Raw genomic sequence first — 13,880 nt, 5'->3', positions numbered from 1 at the left:
AGAGGCTGGATTCCTACTGTCAGAGCTCCTCTGTAAACCTAGAGCAAACAAATGCATCAGGAACAGTTGTGTGAATACTCTTATCTAGCCAAGCAGGTAAAATCCTGAAAAAAAAAAGCAAGCCAGTAGAGCAGAAGTCAATAGTAAAGAACAGAGAGATTTTACTCTGCGTGCCTAGCAAGTTGCTTCTGAGCTCCATTCAGCATTATTTTAGTTTGACACCCCCCCCCCTCGCCCCCCAATTTCCTGAGGAAGAATACCTGCCTCTTTCATAGTTGTCACAGTTTCAGGCTTATGTAAAATACACGTCTAGTTATGTCAGCCTCCTGTAACTACAAGGTGTCTTTTCAATGGGACAGTGTCTCCTGTCAGTATGCATCTTATACATTTCACAGTGGGAAGAAGTTGGAGGCCTCTACGCAAATGTTATTTTTGAATGACATGCAATCTTTACTTTTTGCCCTTCCTGTGAGAGCTTACTTCCCCTGAACCTTAGACTATTAGCTTGAAAGACTGGCTAAAGATCTAGTAGCTTACTTAAATTGAGCCATCAACTTAAGCACCAAGCGAAATGGCTAATTACTGCCAAGAAATAAACATTTCTTGTTCACAGTGGAGCAGACATAGGTAGGTAACATCCTACCACTTCTCAGATATTTTGCTCTACATTGTCAATAAACCCGGGTCCTCTATCCATGACATTCACCCTGAAAAAATTGATGGCAGTGCTTTATTTGACTAGTCTTGTACTTGTCTGTAACTCGGCAACATTGCAGCATAGGAAACGTGTCATGACAAGGTTTTTCATGATTATGAGCAGTAGCTCAGCAATGAAATTTTCCTTTGTGGACCTATTCTGAAAATTGTCAAAAAAATCTTCCAGTTCAAGCAGGATAGTTTTGATCACCTCTTTAAGTAAGTGGCTTAAAGAGTCCAATTTCTTTGTCAAGGTTCTCAGAGAAAGAAGACAATTTCTCAAGACTTACACTATTAGTCCCCAACCTATCCGTCACTGTTACGAGACAAGCCTTGAGAGTCTGATGGCTGAAGTCTATTAACTGCTCACAAGATTGATAACAGGGTAAGTTGTAAAGGAAACGGTAGATTTCCAATCAGTTTGGCAATCTTTTAAAATTACAGTATCATAGTAGAATAGATGCTGCCTGATRCAAGCATATCTTCCATTAGAAACTATTTTTCACTGGTGATTACGTAAAAAAAGATAACCGTGAATCTGCACAAGCCAGGAAGCTGAAGCCCTTCTGTTTCGCTGTCTAGTCTCAGCTCTGGAATTTCTCTTCTGATTAGTCAGGAAATCGCAGTGTGAAATAGCACGCTGTTGTAGCCACTTCAGACTGTGCAGCCATTGCACATCTGGAATATTTAAATAAAAGCAACAGCATTGACTTTTATTTGTGAGGTGGCAAGGAGATGATATGCCAATCTGCTTGTGAAAATATCCTCTCTAGGGTAAGCTAGTGCTACTCTAGAGCAGTATCATCTAATCTTTTTGTTTTCTTCCAGATGAGATTATTTTAAAGATTTGCTTATATTAGGGTACATAAGAAAATACAAAGCAAAAATAGGAGGAGTTGGGTGTTCTGACCCCAACCCCTATTTTTAATTTTCCAGATGAGAGACTTCTGAAACAGACAGTGCCTCAACTCTTCCAAAGAAAAAGTTAGGTGCAGTTGGAGGTTGTCTGCTGCCTAAAAAGCAGTCAGTCTTCTGCTCCCTGAATGCTCCATTCTTCACCAAGAATGACAGAACARAGTAGCTTTCCACAAAACAGGTATTTGCCTACACAAAGAGGTGGCATGAATTCTGATATGCCTTTTAAGCCAAACTAGTTCTGGCTATGCAGCACCTGGAGTTACTGCTCTGACACAGTMACTGACTGTACCCATCATCAAGCTTTTATTTTTTATTTTTTTTATTATTTTTTTTTTTAAAGGAAAATCCAAATTAATACTCCTTCATTTACACTGCTTATGCCCATGTAACCAAATTTTGATCTTTACAGTAGTTTACCACAACTTTGCTTACATCTCTTCTGAAGTGATTAATTTTACAGTTTATTTAATGGGTCCCTCAATAGAATTAATTTCATTGTAATGTAAATTGATTCCTATAACTGCACAGCTTGCAAATGTAAACAAAAATCTTTCAACGATGGTGCTGTAAATCTCAGATAGTTCTTAAAATGTGCTATTACAAAATATACTTGAGAGTTATTTTCACATCTATAGTTACAGATTTATAAGCAAACCCAGAATCAGAGATTAGAGCTCAGTGAACCAGGTATCATGTTCCAAATTAATGTTACCTATTCKTAAGAGCAGATGCTGCTATTTCATTGCAACCGCAGAAGCATGAGACCTTCAAACTCTTAAGAATGAAAGCAATTATTAATATTTTTAAAAGTATTTTGACATATCGGAAGTTCTTAATATYGGACCAATATTAATTAAGAGCCTTTAAAATTAGAGCTCTAAGTCAGCTGTTTCACAAAAAGCAGGGGCCGTGGGCAGGAAAAGCAACATTCTCAGTCTTGACTGGTGCAAGCACTAGCATGCTAGTCATAGCATACTGGTCATGCTGTTTTTCCAAAGAATGATCTGTTTTCTCTTAGGGTGGAGACAGACCTCCAACATTATTCTCTAATAATTCTACTCACAAATTATCATGTTAAATCCGACATGCTACTTTAAAACCCTATGGGTTACGGTCCATATTACACTGGAAAATATATTGATGCCTTTGTATCCATAGTTGGTCCTGGATAACATTACAGATTACATAGAATGCAGAATAAGATGAATTGCAGCTATTTTACTGTGATCATTTGGAGCCTGAATTTCTGCATTCCGTAACATTTTAATTCTTCCTTGCACTGATAGATATACATTTTTGAAATACCATTCCTCCTACCACTTTCACCACATGAAAATAGAACTTACCTATTCCTGGAGTGGTACAGACTTGAAAATAATACATGCAATCTAGTTCCTCTACTTWCTTTTGCTCACCTCGTACAGTCTTTTTTACTTATTCTCTGTATTTATTCTATTTGCTGTGTGTATACTATTCTCTTCTATTTTAGTCTTTTCCATTTTTTCCTAAGAATATCTTTACACTTTAAAAATTCAAGACACAAGCATTTTTAGAATCTAGTCTTTCCAGTCTCTCAATCCTGTATGGTAATATCTTTTTTCCATCACTGATCTGATACACTAAGACTAAAAAGCAATTCACTTTTGTAATTTATAAAATCAAACTGCAACAATTCTCAGTGCATCAAGTTTGCAAAGCATTTTAAAATCATTGTCTGGGCTGGGTGCTTCAAATTATGTAATCTGCCTTTCTTAATTTTATTTGCATATTCATAAGAGAATACACTAGACACTTCTAGATGGGTAAATCCGGAGTAAAGAACATGAAACAGATTTGATAATTTCACTAGAATATTAACATTTTATCACAACATCAAAACACCCTCACAGTTCTAAGCATATCACAGATAAGACATAAAAGAGTGATTTTGTCTTTACCATTGTATTTGTTATTGTTATACAGGTGGCATGACTTAAAAATAATTACAAGCTTATACAGTCTTAATTAGATTAACAGATATATTCTGTTCTGCAGGAATCTGCCTATATTCTTCAGCATGTTTTTTGGACAAAGTTCTGTAGCACTAGAAAATGGCAATGATTCGTGCAAACAAAAATCCCTTTTACACTGTAAAAATATTTTTAGACCTACAGCTCTTTTTGAGCATTCTGAGGTCTCTTGCTTGCAAGTTATCTTGTACTGTAACATGTCCTTGTGTTCTGCCTACTCCAAATCTTCTTAGAGGTGTGTGCGTGCATTAAAAAAAGGGAAAAATGGAAAGCAAATTCTCTTGTAAAAAGCTGAAGATATCCTTCTTTTWAAAAAAATATAGCATTGACTTAAAATAATTTTATTCAAATATCTTCTTCCTTACAATGAGCATGGCAAAMTTAGCAGACTACTTATCTTCAGTCTCCCTCCCAAAAAGTCTTCCTGAAATAAAAGGTAAAGAAAAATCCTAAAATATTAACAGAGCAGTTTAAACTGGAAGTAACTGTCAGCTAGTTTTGATCAAGGTAGTCTATTCTAATGGCAAAAGCCATTTAAATGAAGGTATGATTAACGAGAAAACTGCCGATTGTCTGATTTCTTGCTAATGTGTTTGAAGATTTTAGCTTTGTGGACGTTCTTTGATTTCTGGTAACCAAATCCTCCACCTCCACCTCTTTTCTGTAGTCTTCTGCCTTGGTTGCTGTTCACATCTGGAATTGTTTTGGTTAAAGAACTTAAACAAAAATGAACCACTTGAAATACTGCTTTTCAGGTATTTTAAGAGTTAAGGTAAGAAAAAAATAATAGCATTATACAAAAAGTTTAGCTGTATAACTATAGAAGAAACTGTCTGGAACTTCCTTGGCGCCTGTCATTCTAATAAATGCTTTTTATCATCCRGTTGTCCAACTGAGTCAGCAAAAGTTTCACTGCTTCAAATTCCATTTTCTAGCTGGTTTGAAAGTAATCTAGAAACAGTCTTCTACTTCATGCCCTTGTCCCTCTATTTCAATATTCYATGATTAATACTCTTCAGTACAGTACATACTTTAAAATGAAAATGATGCTACATGAAAGAGAATATAGAATATGTATGTAATATTCCCAAATCCACTAACCTGCAGAAACTGAATCATTAACATACGTGCACACAGGTGTTCAGAAACAAAATAGTAACACTGGAAAAATTGCCATTTAACATTTTTTGACAAACTATCATTTGAKCATGACACATCTGATTAATACCAAAAGAAAAAAAGAAAATAAAAAAGGTACTTTAGTAAGTTGTATTGAACATTTTAGAGCAGAAATCCAGTTCTGAAACACTGCAGTAAAAGGATACTGAGGTCAACGAATGGAGGGACTTTAAAACCAAATGAAAGGCTGACTTTGGGCAGATCCAGGTTATTGACATTGTAGATCTGTTTTAGAGAGTGGGAGTCATAAGCCCTAATGTAAGCTTTGTATGCTTCCTGGGCTGACTTGTGAAGGAAGTAGTTCTTCTCAATCAGTTTCTCCAGCTGTTGAGGAAAAAAAAAAGCAAGTAAGAGACATAGCCAATTATGGCTGTATAAATTACATGCAAACAAATTATTTACTATGTGAATTGCAGTGATGTTCATTATTCACTGTCCTTTTACAGCAGAGCGCACAAATATGTATCAGAGTATTTTTATAAACAAATGAACAACCCCCCCCCCCCCCAAAAAAAGTCTCACGGTAAGTTACAGTACATAGCCTCAGGGAAGTGAAAAAGCCACAAAAATAATCAGTCAGGTTTTCCTAATCAAACTAATAYGTAATTATGCCCACGCCATGAAATAAGATACACTGAAAATTAAAGGACAACATCATTAGGCTTTTAAACCTGTCCTCTAAACTGTAYCATCTCAGATTCTGCATGTAGTATAATGCTGCAAATTCACCATAAAATAAGCAACATTAATTCTAATGCAAAAATGCACATTCACTAGTGTTAACTGAAGCATTTTACTGGTTGAGAGCTAAGTTTCTAATGCTGTCACCTCTCTAGATCCAAATATCTCATTTGACCTTTAGAATCCATTGATTTAACATAATAAAAAAGAAATTACATTTTCTTCCTATTGTTAACCAGAAACCTCTTTCTGTAAGGACTGCCTTCAGTGCTTCTTGCATTTGCTATTTTAAATTTAAGTTATGGCAAAGAGGCTTTACAGRACTCATAAAAAAGAAATTCACACAGCAGTAGAAATTCACATCRACAGACCTATCTATGCTATTCTATTCAACTTTTTGCTCCACAGCTATTTTCGTAGCACTAGAGTGCAAAAGAGGTTTGGCTGCTGCCCGGCTTCATCTTCATCAAATACTTAAAAATATAACCAGTATACCTGGAATACACACTAGCACTTTTTTTAAGTGTTAGTAATATCTTTCACATGCTGAAGTCTGAAGTACTCATCTTACAAGACATATTACCAATAATTAATCTGAACATATGTAGCTTCAATAAAAGCTTTTATAGATCTGTTTGCTATGCTAGACAAATATTTACTGGGAAGTTGAAAGCAAGCCCTACATTATTGTGGCATTGTGACATAAATGAAAAACAATTCTTAAATTCATAATTATGAGGCAATTTGGTGCTGGTAATAAAACATCTCTGAATTCAAAACATTGTATCACTGTGTCATATGGGCAGTATGACAGGAGGATTTACTATAGAAAATTTACTTATTTATGGAACTTTATGAAGCATTCACATTTAAAAAAAATCGGTTATTAAAGACTATCACATTCTTTATGTAGGTTATTGTCATACAAATTTTCAGATTTGCCATAGTAYGTATGAGGTCATTTTATACCTGAGACTGGATGTCTGAAATTTTTGACCAAGAAAATTCAAATTCACTTAATGGTACCTTAAAAAAAAATAAAAACAAAAATCAAGAAATCAAGTATATGAATTATTTATACTATGTAAACAATGACTGCATTTAAGACATAAGCCAAATAGGAAAAGGTCTGTTAGGTAACAGAAGTTTTTTTTAATTATTATTTTTCTTTTCTTTTTTTTAAATACCACAGCTATATTAGGCTGTATCAGTTGATAGACAATTATACTCTGAAGTTCAAGCATAGTTTTGAAAAATGAAAAGCATACCTGGACATATGTTTTAGGATTCTGACATCATCTTTCATTCCAAACAATGATCTCACCAGTATTAACCTCATTAGAGATATATTTATAAAGTGTCTCTACACCAATATGCTAGCGTTATCGCTTTCTTTAAACTTGTGTAGTAAAGATGCTCATTATGATGCTTTATCACTTTCAGCTATACTGCTTTAATTACAAGTAGTAAAAAACTGTAGTGTAAACAAACAAACTCATAAGGAAAGCAACTAAGAAACTACGTTCTATCATATTAAAACAAYCACATTTAGAAAAGGGCTGTTCTTTTGAAACTGAACAAAATGCAGTATGTCCTTTGAGTAGAAAAATAACAACTGCAAAGAACAACATCCAGGTTTTAATTCCCATTGGACAGTCAAGCTCCCAGAATCCTTCCATGGAGAGGTCATAAATAAATAAATATTTTTTTTCCCTATTTTTATTTTTTTTAAATAGCATACTTCTAAGCTCAGTTGCAAAGCAATTCTAAATATACCTGACAGTTACCTTTGTGCTGGTCACTTTACACTTCAACTAAGTTTTCAGTCAAATATTTCCTARACAATAAATGATTTTTGCCTAAAATTTAAAATGCTTGATGGATCATTACAGAATCTTTAAAATCCTGCTTGCACAGTAAAATAAGCTATACATAAGTTTACCCTGGCTTGCTTYAGATAACGAAGAAAGCCCAGTTCTTCTGGTCGTAAAATGAGCAAAGCATGTCCTCTGCCATTTATACCTCTGGCAGTTCTACCAACTCGATGAATGTATTCCTTTTGGAAAGAATAAAGAAAAGTAAGTCCAATTGGCTTTTMATACACGCAATAATATGAACAACCTCACGAAAGAACAAATTTAACATTAATACAGTTCAGTGTCACCCATTACGTTTTAGAATTCATTCTTCGTAAAGACACGAGACAGGAATACTTGAATGTATTTCATCTTCACTGCGAACAATCTGGGAACTAGTTGGGGGGAAGTGGAAGATATTAGCTGCTAGATATGAACATGGCTGAAGCCTGCCCTCTGTCAAGCAGCAGATTCAGCTTTTCTCAGCAGCTATATTTGTAGCTAGGATTTGATTTGTTCCTGGGAAGTTACTGTATTTCCTCGACTTACTTTTGGATCATCTGGAGGGTCATACTGGACAATCCAGTCCACTTCAGGAATATCCAGTCCTCTAGCAGCTACATCAGTGCACAGCAGTATTCCAGATTCTGCATTACAAAACTGGAAAAACGTTGTAGTCCGTTTGGTTTGTTTCTGCTTGCCCTGGAAATAAACACATTTCAGCCAAGAAAGTCTGTCAACTTGCAAGCTTAAATATGATTTCCCATTTTGCAGATTATATCACCAGCAAAAATATAAAATATTTTCAGGCCTCTTACCATCTTATATACTTGTACAGACCAACACCAGTTTCTCAAAACAATGCCATTTCACGATGAAGAAACAAATCTATCACGGTAAATAGCATAGGGCCACTTAAAATGGTTTATCAGAGGTTATACTGTATATTTTAAGGCATTAAAAATTCAGTGGCATGAGTATTTGTTTCAGGAGGATTATATAAATACATCAGAAAAAGGATATTTGCAAGACTAGGAATGTATTAGATTATAAGTTTTTTTTAAAAAAAAGAGAAACATATTTGGAATAAATAGATTTATTGAAGTGCAGCAAAAATATTTCCAACAAATCAAAAAGACAAGTACAGTTTCAGTCTGTAATAACTGCTTCATAAACCTTCAGTCAATCCCTTCTAAACTATGCAAGTTTATATTTTTGATAACAATTGAAGATGCTCATCCAAATGGTGAGAATTGGTATACTAAAACTAAGCATCACCCTAGCCATAGAAAGAGYACTCAGAACTCCAACAATCAGAGTGTTCCGACTCCTGTGACAATAACTTTGATGCATAAATTCAGTCTTAGTGCTTGTGAGAGGCCAGCTCTTGGAGGAAAACAAAAAGCTTTCCATATAGAACATAAGCTTGTAATACAGTTTCCAAATCAGGGCTGAAACAAACAAGATTAACAATATTGACACGTTGTTATTAGATAGTCTTTGCTTTATCTCCTTCCTCTACAAATTACTCTCAAGATCATCATCAGTTTGTGAGCAGGATATCTTTCTATCAAAAATGGAGTGAAATAACTGAAAGCAAAAGAAAGGTCAGTAACAACTTACATGTACTRTTAGATTCATTAAAAATAAGTTGATGAATAAAATACTTACATGAATGGCCATAACAGGCAAATCAATATAGTTGAGTAATTCATAATGGTACTTCACCGACATACATGAAGAAAAAAAAACCATTAGTTTCTTCTTCCGGTTCTTCTTGAGGAAGGTGAAGAGCAAAAGGAATCTTTTTTCAGAAGGACATACTACATAGCCCTGGAAATAATTCAGATATTGTAAAACAAAGCAGCAAGAAATCCAATTTTAATTCACTAATACAATTATATTGTGGGTGTGTTATGTTTTGAAACAAACATGCCATATAGGTGGGTTTTTTCCCAGCAATATCAGGCCAAACCATTCCTTTTTGATCTGTTCCTCACCTTAGTACATGAAGTTCCTGAAGTAAGGTGATGAACTTGGCAAGAATCTTATTGTACTAACTTGAAATAATTCTCTAATAAAGAAGTAATTTGTACTTAATTCTCCAAAATAATCTCATTAAAGTTCAGTGAAAAGCAGTTTGTTTATACAATAGTAACTCATTTCAAGAACTGCTCAATTGCTGCCATTAGGCATGAAAATAACTGCACRCAGTTCTTAAAATTCTTTATGATTTTAATAATTTCAAAGAATTCTTGCCATAAATTTACTCTTTTACAGTAATATACACCTTCTAGCAATTTTATAGTAGCACTCATTGTTCTGTCAACTGCATAAATCCAGAAACTACTATGCAACTCCATTTTGTTATTACCTGAGGCTGCAACAATTAAATATATCTAAAGTGTTCTCAAGTTAACAACATGGTGACTACAATAATAAGGAGAACTGAAGCTTATGTATATAATATAGGTAGAACAGATAAATGTAATTAAGTGTATTACATGATTTTTTAGGTCATCTATCTTGCAAACATCTACTAACGCTTAAAATTTATTACAGTGAGCAGACTGAATAAATCACTTTCGGCAACTGATAGCTTTTGCTGATTAGGATGGTAAACACTCCAAGACGGTGTTCATACAACCCATTTAAAAACATGAAGAACTTGGTATCTTCACAGATTGTAGCCCTTTTAATAACATTTCTATTTTACCTGTTCAAGACCATCTACTGTTGCTGTCTCCTTGTTATCATCAACCCCAACATACAGTGGCTCTTTCTTCAGAGAGATCTTAGCCAGATCTTCAACCTTTCTTGTTTGAGTAGCAGAAAAGAGCATTGTCTGTCTGCGCTCTGGAAAAATACAGTTTTGAAGTAGTTTCATTTTTTAAAGAAAAATTTCAAATAGCAAGTCGTCGTCTTCTCTCCTGAGCAAGTCTTCTCCTTTTTTTTTTCTATCAAATTCTAACTCGAACATAGGGCTACTGAAAAACAGAGCTAAAGTGTAGCTGTGTTATATAGTGTACATGATACTTACTAAGGCTGCCTTCATCCCCCAAAACCTATTATCTATATTCTTTCTTGCTAGGAAAACGTTAATAGTCATTTACTCAAACAACAGTTTAAATAGATACCTTGTAATTCCAACTACAAATTGATTTCATTTTCATGAACATTAAAACGCTTTTGTTTTCTCAGAAATAAATTTATGCTGGACTTTCACTCTGCAAGGTAAGTGGCAGCAATGCACTCAGATTTGTAAATTTTTCTTACGTAGTTTATAACATACGTATTGTCTTGTTSCTCAGCTCAAGTATGTATCCTGACCCTGTGGCATTTTCTTTTTACCTGACTACATGGAAAACATGGACCTAAAAATATTCTATTTTACAACTCCAAGAACAGTACTGATTATTCTTTTAGAACAACTGTTTTCACYATTTTTGAAAAACTGTTTTTCTATTTTGAAGTCTCTGTCATAAAATATAGACTCCTTCCTAACAGGGCAAGAGTAAAATATATTCACACAAAATAAAAATCTCTTCTCTATCATTTTCCACTTCATGAAGAACATGTAGTTTTCCCACACTTCCCTCCCCTTCCATTTTTTAAATGCGTATTAGCTATCAGAGAAAAAGGACAGAGTAAGACAATCACTCTGAAGTGCATTTACAGAACTATAAAAATTAATGACATTTCTTACAATAATTTGGTCATAAAAAGACAACGTTAATCAAGCAATTTCCAGGAAAAACAGATCTTTTTWCTTACTTGGTAGAAGCTTTATGATCTGTTTCATTTCTTCTTCAAACCCAACCTCTAAGATACGATCTGCTTCATCAATTACCAAACACTGCAAGTTCTTGTACATGAAACCTGGAGTGTTCTAGAAGATTAATAAGCTCAAAGTCAGCGCGTGACAAGGGTCTTGCTTCATTATAATAATGCACCTGAGAAGTAAATATTTTACCTACCTGCATGTGATCCAGAAGTCTTCCTGGTGTTGCCACAATGATGTTGATCCCATTTCCAAGTTTCTGTGCTTCTGCTGATCTGTTACTGCCCCCCATTATCAGACCATAGGTGTGAACATGATGATCCATAAGTTCTTTAAGAACTCCATATGTTTGCATAGCAAGCTCTCGAGTAGGTGAAAGAATAATAACACCCGTTCCTAAAAAAAATACATTCATCAGCCAAGAATAAGTGACATAGCTTATCTTACCTCCTTCATAGCCCTTTCCCTAAACAGATGGGCCACTGGCTGGACCACYGTAAAGATCAACAGTGAAACAAAGGAAGAGCCTTACCATTTCTAGGCATGAATTTTAACTTGTAGATGAGCTCTACTGCAGGAATAAGAAATGCGAGTGTTTTGCCACTGCCTGTTTTCGCAGCTGCTAAAATATCCCTGTATACAGCAAAGTTAGAAAGAGAAGCTCTTAGTTAATTCTATAGAGGAAAAAAACTCTGTTTTGAACAATGTTAACAWTGTGAAAACATAACATGGCTTAAAAGAAACCAGTGTAAGTTTTAAGAGTTCAACAGCAGATCTCATCCATCGGTCTTTRTATTTCTAGGGGCTCTATGGGACACACTAACACAAGAGAGTAATGAAAACAGACTTCCCTTCTTTCAAACCAAATACAAACCGTTTTCCAAGAATTTACCCTKAGTATTTCTTCACACACAACACAGATACTGTGTTAACTTGTGCAAATGATTATAAACAAAATAGAATGCACAAAATATTTAGAACATGTGAGAAAAACATACTTAAATTTAGCTGCAGGAAGACACATTTCATGTATTTTACTAGCAAAACTTACATGGTGTKCAAGGTCAATAAAGCAATATAAACTAAACGTATGTTTCTTACCTGCCTTCCAGAAGAGGCTTAATACTTTTATGTTGAATTTCTGTCATATGCGTGAAGCCCATGTCATTTATGCCTTTCAGGGTGTTCTCACTGACAAGACCAGCAAGGGAAGCAAATGAAGTGTCTTCAAAAGCACCTGAAAAGAGAGAGAGAGAGAGAGAGAGAGAGGAAAAAACATACATATACGTATGTATATGTATACACACACCTGTACATATACATGCATACACACACACAGTATGCATATACACACTATACATATGTAGAGAGAGAGTGTGTGTATATGTGCACATGTGTACAAATGTATAGACAGACAGATAGAGAGTACATCTTCAAACATATTTACTGGTAAATTTAAGAGCAATAGTTAAACAAGGAGTATATATAATGCAAATTTCAAAAAACAATAGATGAATGAATAGTTTTACAGATGCCGATATCATGCTACGTATATTCAAATGTCTGACTCTTAACACAAATCTAGAAACAGCAACTTACCCTAGAATAAAGCTCTAGAACTTAGATTTTAGCACATGTATGAAAAACAGGACACAAGATACCTGTTACACCTAGTGGTAAACTGGGTACTTCCTCCTCCTCCTCCTCCTCCACTTCTTTCTCTCCAGAATCCTGCCCTTCTTCATCTTCTGCCTCTGCAGACTCATCTTCTTTARTCTTTGCTTTTTTAGTTTCTGTATCTAGTGCGTTATTTTACAGAAAACAAGTCACACTTCATTACATAAAATGTATTTCCTCAGGCTGAAGATCACTCTTAAAAATTTATCACTTTTCTCATCAAATAGTCTGGGGAGGGTTGGGGCAGTAAGGCACAAAGAAACCCCCCGACGCTCTCTTTCTATGAGTTTATGTGCATTTAGAACACAGAACAGGAGGAAGAGTTAATAGGGCAGAAAAGGAGGATTTAAATAGGTTTCTACGGGATTTTAAGATGCAGACAGAAAAAACTTCATTCGTTTCCTGCACACAATCCACTTCACACAGTAAAGCAAGGAAACTTCATTTATACTGTAAAAAACAGCTGGGGAATGAGACAATTTAGCCTTAAGCAAGCTAAAAGAGTCCCTTCTTTCCTGCGAGGCGGTCGCCGGGCCCGCCGCCCGGCGCAAGCACGGCCGCGAGAGGCGGCGCAGGGCCGCGCGGGGCGGGACCCGCAGCGCCCGCCGGCAGCAGCGGCGGGGCCGGGGCGGCCGGGGAGCAGCCGCAGGGGCCCGGCGGCCACAGCACGCACCGTCCTGCGCGGCAGCCGGCCCCTTCCTCTTCTTCCTCTTCCTCSTCTCGACCTCCGCGCCCTCGGCGAGGCCCGCGCCCGCCGCCGCCGCCTCCTTCTCCGCGGCGGGAGCCGCTGCCTCCGCCGCCGCTTCCTCCGGGGGCCCCGCCGCGGCCTCCTCGCCTGGGGACGGGACGGGACGGGACAACGTTACACTAGCGGCGAGGCCGGGCCAGGCCGCGCCGTGCCGCGCCGCGCCGCGCCCGCCCTACCTGCCCGCTCGGCCGCCCGCCGTTTCAGGTTGCGCTGCCGCAGCTTCAGGTTGCGCTTGTGGAGCTTCTTGCGCAGCAGCCGCATGGGCAGCGCGCCCGACGCCGCCGCCGACACCGACATCTCCCGCCCGGGCCCACGCGGCGCCGCCGGAAGCGCCC

The 13,880-nt window shown here is 36.7% G+C and overlaps 1 protein-coding gene across 1 annotated transcript; it reads right to left on the bottom strand.

Moving 5' to 3' along the window:
• Nucleotides 1-3,341: 3,341 nt before the first annotated feature.
• DDX18 (DEAD-box helicase 18) lies at nucleotides 3,342-13,874 on the bottom strand. Its single transcript, XM_085320972.1, has 14 exons — nucleotides 13,722-13,874; nucleotides 13,471-13,632; nucleotides 12,782-12,919; nucleotides 12,222-12,357; nucleotides 11,653-11,753; nucleotides 11,317-11,516; nucleotides 11,114-11,228; nucleotides 10,056-10,195; nucleotides 9,011-9,172; nucleotides 7,889-8,041; nucleotides 7,426-7,539; nucleotides 6,453-6,509; nucleotides 4,949-5,126; nucleotides 3,342-4,316 (listed from the first exon to the last, which is right to left on the bottom strand). Exons 1-14 carry the CDS (start codon nucleotides 13,840-13,842, stop codon nucleotides 4,174-4,176), a joined length of 1,920 nt encoding a protein of 639 aa, XP_085177098.1. The 5' UTR covers nucleotides 13,843-13,874; the 3' UTR covers nucleotides 3,342-4,173.
• Nucleotides 13,875-13,880: the final 6 nt, after the last annotated feature.

This window comes from Rhea americana, unplaced genomic scaffold (genome assembly GCF_003343005.1).
Source record: "Rhea americana isolate MKP2758 unplaced genomic scaffold, rheAme1 scaffold_67, whole genome shotgun sequence".
NCBI classification, from domain to species: Eukaryota; Metazoa; Chordata; class Aves; order Rheiformes; family Rheidae; genus Rhea; species Rhea americana.
The sequence above is the reverse complement of the archived record's forward strand: the minus strand, read 5'-3'. Positions and strand labels throughout refer to the sequence as shown.